Raw genomic sequence first — 7,426 nt, 5'->3', positions numbered from 1 at the left:
AACTTCTGGGCTAATAACCACTTATCAGTGAGTGCATACCATGTTTGTTCTTTTGTGATTGGGTTACTCTTTTTTTCTTGATGTCACACAACCTAAGTTTTTTATTTGATAGATTTTAAGTGAGAAAGAGTCCCTTCCCTGTGTATAAAATGTCAACAGATCCAGGAATTGTAGTATTTGCCTTTAATCCCAGTACTCAGGACACAGAGGCACATGAATCTCTGAGTTTTGAGGCCAGCCTGGTCTACATCTCTAGTTCCAGGACAGCCAGAGCTACATAGTGAGAACCTGACTCAAAAAAAGCCAAACCAAAGCAATAAAACACCAACAGGCCATGTCAGAAGACAGTACAGTGCTGTGTGGGCCAAGAGCTGTTCAGAATAAAAACAAAATTACAAACAGTTAGCTGTTTTTATTTCATCCCACCTTCGTTTTCCAGATTTCTTTGGCTTAAGCCCTTTGCCCAGAAAGCTTTCAGCTTTGACCTTGCTCCAGACCAGCGGTTAGCTCTTAGTGGCAAAGTACACCCTCTAGTGGCGGATGGGGGAAAGAACCAGAGGCATATTTTGCTAGAAAACCCGTGCTTCAATAGCTCTGCCTCAAGAATTTCATGTCTGAAAATCAGCAATTAACAAGGATGAGGTAAAAGAGAAAGTTCTGGAAAACAAGGTTCAACTTGAACTTGCTTTTAAATAACTCACACAAATGGTCAGATAAATTACTGCTCATCATATGCTGGGGTAGTTATTATATAGCCATTAAAAATATGTTTTTGGAGGTTGTGAGGAAGTATGCAAAGCTTAATTTAAAGAGAATAAAATAAAAACTTATTTTAAATATATATATATATTTAAATATATATATGTATATATATATATATATAAATTAAAACCTGGAAGAAAGTATGCCAAAATAAGGAGTTCTTGTTGAGAGGTGAGGCCATAGACGGTTTAAATTTTGCCATGCTATATTTTCAAATTTCCACCTATTATTTCATAATCAGAAAAATGTTTTTAAAATAGCTCCCACAGAAATCTCTTAAATTCCCAAGCCACCTAGCAATACATTGAAAAACAAGTCCAGAGCCAAAGGAAATGAGAAAATACTATGCCCAAAAGTTACAAGGTGACTTAGGAATAGCATTGGGGAGAGGGATGGAAAGACGCCAGGATCTTACCAATCTACTGTGGGGTCAAGTTGGAAAACTTGAGAAGTTCAAAGTATTTTTTTTCTTTGTTTTTAGTTAGGGTCTTACTATAATCTCAGGCTGACCTCAAACACATCCTCCTCCTGCCTCAGCTCCCTGAGTGTTGGGACTGCAGATGTGAACTGCTATACTTGGCAAAGTTTTCTATATTTTGATTATGCCCTTTGTCTTCCAAATACTGATTGCACGATAAACATGAAGTGTACTCAAAGCAAGGGAGAGCCAGCCTACGTCTACCCAGGACTTCTCAACTGTGGAAATGTCAGTGACTGCTTGGGTAGTCACCTCCGTAAAGCGGTCGACTCTGGACAGCTCCTCATTCTGCCTTTGCCCCAGCCATGTCTCTTCACTCCAGTAGGGTAGTTTGTTCCTTCTTGCTCTTTAGGAAGACTGAGTTTCTTAGCATTTCCTCAGGTCTGGATTTGCATTGCATGACACATCTATTTCTGTGTATTTTCATTGCAGTTTCCTCATAGTCGTGCCCCCCCCCCCCCTCATTTCCAGGAGTTTTCTGAGTTTTTCAAGTCTGTATTTCGGAGACAGAAATTCTCTCCTGTTGGTCCCCTTTGCATTGGGAGTCGTCTGATCACAGAGCCTGGCTTTGCCAGTGAGCTGGGTTCTAGCATCCCTGGCTCTGGGCTAACAATCTGCTCTTCTCTCTCACAGGCCCCTTCAAGCCCTGCGAGCATCTCTTTGAGAGCTGGGGCATCCGCCTGGCTGTGTGGGCCATCGTGCTGCTCTCGGTACTCTGTAACGGGCTGGTGCTGCTGACCGTCTTTGCGGGCGGGTCCAGCCCGCTGTCCCCGGTCAAGCTTGTGGTGGGTGCGATCGCAGGCGCCAACGCCCTGACGGGCATTTCCTGTGGTCTCCTGGCATCGGTGGACGCCTTGACCTTCGGCCAGTTCGCTGAGTACGGAGCCCGCTGGGAGAGCGGGCTGGGCTGCCAGGTTACCGGCTTCCTGGCCGTCCTGGGCTCGGAGGCGTCGGTGCTGCTGCTCACACTGGCGGCCGTGCAGTGCAGCATCTCCGTGACCTGCGTCCGAGCCTACGGGAAGGCGCCGTCGCCAGGCAGCGTCCGCGCAGGCGCACTGGGATGCCTGGCGCTGGCCGGGCTGGCCGCTGCGCTGCCGCTGGCCTCGGTGGGGGAGTATGGCGCCTCTCCGCTCTGCCTGCCCTACGCCCCACCCGAGGGCCGGCCCGCCGCCCTGGGCTTCGCGGTAGCCCTGGTGATGATGAACTCGCTCTGCTTCCTGGTGGTGGCCGGCGCCTACATCAAGCTCTACTGTGACCTGCCGCGGGGTGACTTTGAGGCCGTGTGGGACTGCACCATGGTGCGCCACGTGGCCTGGCTCATCTTTGCAGATGGCCTCCTCTACTGCCCCGTGGCCTTCCTCAGCTTTGCCTCCATGCTGGGCCTCTTCCCTGTCACCCCTGAAGCAGTCAAGTCGGTCCTTCTGGTGGTACTGCCTCTGCCTGCCTGCCTCAACCCACTGCTCTACCTGCTCTTCAACCCTCACTTCCGGGAAGACCTGCGGAGGCTCTGGCCAAGCCCTCGATCCCCGGGACCCCTAGCCTACGCTGCAGCCGGTGAGCTGGAGAAGAGCTCCTGCGACTCCACCCAAGCGCTGGTGGCTTTTTCTGATGTGGATCTTATTCTGGAAGCTTCTGAGGCCGTGCAGCCCCCTGGGCTAGAGACCTATGGCTTCCCTTCAGTGACCCTCATCTCCCATCATCAGCCAGGAGCCACCAGGCTGGAGGGAAACCATTTTGTAGAGCCCGATGGAACCAAGTTTGGGAACCCACAACCTCCCGTGAAGGGGGAACTGCTGCTGAAGACAGAGGGAGCCACATTGGCAGGCTGTGACTCTTCCTCGGGTGGAACCCTCTGGCCCTCTGGCTCTCTCTTTGCCTCTCACTTGTAAATATCCCTCCCTGTTTGTCCTCTCCCCTCTCAATGATGGCTGCTTATAAAAGAAAGACAACTATGACTCCACAGCAGGATGGCCAGTGCCTCTGGCTCCATTGTTCTCTCTCCCTGGCCATAACCAATGAGTGCTTCCAGGTCTTGCTTTGTCTTGGCCTTCAGTTTCACTTTCACTCTGGGCCTTCCCGGTCCAATCCAGTATGTCTGACAGAGACCTGGGAAATTTGCATAGGAGAAAGGAGAAAAGCAAAAGATAGTGAAAGTTGTGGGGACCTGACAGAGCCTTGATCAGTGAGTGTACAGTGAGTGGGGAAGTCTCACAGAAGAAGGGACTGGAAGACAAACTACCAAAGACATTGGAGCGCCTCCCCTATGACTCATGGATAGGATATAAAATGTGTTATGTATCCCATTAATCTTGACCTATGCTGTGCCAAAGTGCTTCCTGTTAAAATACACTTTGGAAGGCATGGCATATTATGTCCCTTCCTTAGAGTCATGGGGTCATGTTAGTGTCTAAAAGGGCCCGAGAATTAGGACCTTTTGGCTTAATTACCACAGCAGTTAAACTTAATTATTTGACGATAGGTTTCTGCTTGCTTTTCGTGGAACACTTAACAAATCTCTCACAGGACTTAGCACGGTTTTTCTCCCAGGGGACTCATCTTCACACCATGGAGTGCTGCCTATGACATCACAAGATGCCGCCCTCTTTCTAAGCCCCTATTGAAGCCAACCTGCTGTGAAGTGCCAGCAGTGACTGACATCCAGGACAGATTTTGCATTCTGCTCCCCTCCCACCCCACTTATCCTACTGGAGCAGACACCTGGAGAGCCTGCCTCAGCCCCCTTGGGATGGGGAGGAAGAGACCTTGTGTATGCTCCCACCCCACACCGACCCCAAGCAGTAATGAAATTTCTGCCCTCAGCAAGACAGGACTCTAAGTCCTGGCAAGAGTCACACTGTTCTATGAGCTTCCCTGAGCTTCCCTATGAACTTCCTCCTTCGTATAGTTTTACCTTGTGTGCATCCCACCCTGGCCGAGACCTCTCTTCTCACCCCAACCCTGTTTCTGGGAGGGATGGACAACCCAAAAGAAGGGATATTTGTATTTTAGGGGTATTGCATTTTAGGGAGTGCTGTAGTTATCTGGGACTCCTGGGTGCCTCCAACAGGTCTTTGATCCTTCTATCTCTCCCCTCTTGATTTTCCTTACCTTATACTTCCCCGAGTGCAGTTGAGGGATTATGCAGTGCCTCCTGCCCCACTCCAAACACAGTTATTCAATCTCAGGGAGAGGAGGTAAGAAATGGGAGAAGTCAAGATTCAGCAATAGATGATAATTGCTCCTGGGACCGCCGCCACACCACCATTTACCTAGAAAGGACTGAGTTGGGATCCTGAAGCCCAGTGGAGCACCATTCTCTGCCTGAATCCTCTTGTGATCCTTAGCCAAGTCCTCTTCCCAAAAACTCCACCTTTAAAAGAAGCAGAGAAGGCCCTTCTCTAAGTTTAATAGTTAACTTTCCATAGTTTAACTTCTCTGCGGTCACCTGAGTGCCCAGTGAAAATTTTGCCATAGGTCAACAAGCGGGGTGGAGAGATGAGTCAGAGGCCATGCCTGGAGCTTGGAACATTTCTAAGCCTCCTGTGATTCACTGAGTGGCCCCTAGACTCTAGAAGGCTCAGAAGCAGAAAACGGTGGCTTTCCGTAGGGTCTTCTCATGGGGCCGGTTTCAGAGTGGGCATTCACTAAATGATGGCAAATTTATTTATCAATTGTTTCTTGGTGCTTGATCTCTTTATTTCCCCAGGGCTCTGAGAGCCCTTGGTGGGAGGTCCCTGCACCCTGAGGTGGTTTTCTGAGACTCCCTAGGGATGCCTGTTTTGTTTTGTTTTGTTAAGTTAGGGTTTTACTTCTGTGAAGAGTTGCAGGGCAACTCTATAAAGACAACATTTAATTGGGACTGGCTTGCAGGTCCAGAGGTTCAGTCCATTATCATCAAGGCAGGAGCATGGCAGCATCCAGGCAGGCATGGTGCAGGAGGAGCTGAGAGTTCTACATCTTCATCTGAAGGCTGCTAGCAGAATACTCACTTCCAGGCAGTTAGGACTAAGGTCTTAATGCCCACACCCAACAGTGACACACCTACTCCACCAAGGCCACACCTCCTAATAGTGCCACTCCTGGGCCAAGCATATCCAAACTCTCACAATGGCATAATCGGCATCCTTTTGGGGAGCCTTGACTTCTAGCAAGTTATCTAGACTTTCCCCCTGCTCTCTCTGCCTACACCATGATGGGATCATTTTTTCCCTTTGTAGTTAAGGAACTGGCTCTGAAATAGAGTGAAGCGGCCATGTGTCGGTGGTCTAAGAATATAAGGCATTGTTCCTTGAAGAGGTCTTCTATGAAAATGAGCCAGCCCCTTTGGGCTGCAAGCTTTAGCACGACACTGTTGTCACCTTAACTGTCTGCTTCGAAATCTGGGCATCAGCCAAAGTTCAACTTTCTCATTAAAGAAGAGGCAAGGGAGAAGAGAGTTGAAGTTTCTTCCATAAACTTTCATTTAAAACCTCTAGCCAGGACTGGTGGTGCACACAGATAATCCCAGAAAGTGGGATGTGGAGGCAGGAAGATCGAGTGTTAGGGTCATCCTCAGCTACATAATGAGCTTGAGACTAGCCTAGGCTACATGAGACTCTCTCTCAAAAAAAAAAAAAAAAAAAAAAAAAAAAAAAAAAAAAAGCATGCAAACAAAACCTCCTAATACTAGTTCATATACATTTACCCCAAATAAGATCGAGTAGTCAAGTTTCTTTGTGTTTTATTCTGGGCCACATTTCTAGCAAGCCAGGATGTCATTCCTTTGGCGATCTCCTTTGTGATCAGTTGAAGACCATTGTCATCTTCTAAGCAAACTTCCGGGTCTCTGTTCTACATAAATATTTGGATCTGACAAGAAAGACTGTGAGTCTTTGACTGATCACAGGATGAAAAACTGAACTGTTCGGAGCACCTAAGTGCTCTCTTGTTATCGTTAACAAAAATCTTCCCAAAGAGTGACCATGGCAAAGAATGCACTCCACGGTTGAGATGGTAGAGGTAGAGATGCCAGCACTTGGTACGTACTACCACGGGCTCTGTGTGCTGTGCTAGTAGTTAGTGCCAACCACCATCTTTTCTTACATGGAGGAGAACTCATGGTGGACCATGGCTTGTTAAGCATCTCATCGAAATGAAAAAACCAAAAACAAACGTAGAGCTAGAATCAATGGGAAGGTTATGAGTTGGCAGGGCTTCGTACTCGGCACTCCCTTTCCTCGTCCCCCCCACCCCCCGCTCCTTTGGGCTCACTTTGCCAGGAAGAGTACAAGCTTAAAGAGTAGGGGAGGAGGAGAAGAAAGAACTGGCAGTTGGCAGTAGGCTCTGGAGGCAAGGATGGAAGAGGTAGTAGGAACTTCCTGGCCCCCATCCCTCTGACTACCTCTGCTCTGGGTTACCCAGTTCTCCTTCCTATGACCCACCACCTCCACATCCCTTCTGGGTTCCAGTCTCATGTTCTGTCCCACCCCCAGCCATGTGAACTATAAAAATGGACAAGTTGTAAATATCTGGTTTTTCTGTATAATAAAGCACCTATGAAATATCACATGTGTGCTTCTGCTCCTTTAGCTGCCCCTGAGGGAACCGCGGGTATGATGGGTGTGGGGTGGCTTTAAGGAAGGGAGGTGTGGTCAGAGGGCCAAGCTCATTACACTCCCCTTCTGAATTCTGGGGCATTCAGACCATAGCCAAGGAGGCTCTGGGTTGATAACCTGGAGGAATCAAAACCAGTCCTGGTCAACCGTGTTGAAGTGTCCTTTGTGTGCACCGGGTCAGACAGAACAGTCTAAAGGGAGTTGTGAATAGCTTAGGTTTTCTGTGTCTCAGACCTTGAAGCCTTGCCAGACCCAAGCCTCCTGCTGAGGTTTCCACCAAAGAATCAGCTGGTTTTCTTTTTATTGCACAAACTTGCCATTTACTTCCTTTTTCTTCCTTCCCCGAAGTGATGACATTCCCAAGGAAATGGGGAAGGCGAAGAGATAAAGGTTCACAAAATCCTGCAATCATGGGACATGACGCAAACCAAAGTGATCCAGGAAGAGGAAGCTCAATTGAGAAAATGCCTACATCAGATTGCTTATAGATGAATCTGTGGGTCATTTTTTTTTTTGGACTAATGATTGATGTGGGAGGACCCCACCTACTTGGGGGTGGTGCCACCCCTGGGCAGGTGGTCCTGAGTTTATC

The 7,426-nt window shown here is 48.4% G+C and overlaps 1 protein-coding gene across 1 annotated transcript in view; it reads left to right on the top strand.

Moving 5' to 3' along the window:
- Positions 1-6,785, top strand: part of Lgr6 (leucine rich repeat containing G protein-coupled receptor 6) — a 125,934-nt gene extending 119,149 nt beyond the window's left edge. The window contains exon 17 of the mRNA XM_031383595.1: positions 1,874-6,785. Within this exon, the coding sequence (XP_031239455.1) occupies positions 1,874-3,129 (1,256 nt within the window). The 3' untranslated portion in view covers positions 3,130-6,785. The remainder of the gene's footprint in view (positions 1-1,873) is intronic.
- Positions 6,786-7,426: the final 641 nt, after the last annotated feature.

The sequence above is a fragment of the Mastomys coucha genome, unplaced genomic scaffold (assembly GCF_008632895.1).
Source record: "Mastomys coucha isolate ucsf_1 unplaced genomic scaffold, UCSF_Mcou_1 pScaffold1, whole genome shotgun sequence".
Lineage (NCBI taxonomy): Eukaryota > Metazoa > Chordata > Mammalia > Rodentia > Muridae > Mastomys > Mastomys coucha.
The sequence above is the reverse complement of the archived record's forward strand: the minus strand, read 5'-3'. Positions and strand labels throughout refer to the sequence as shown.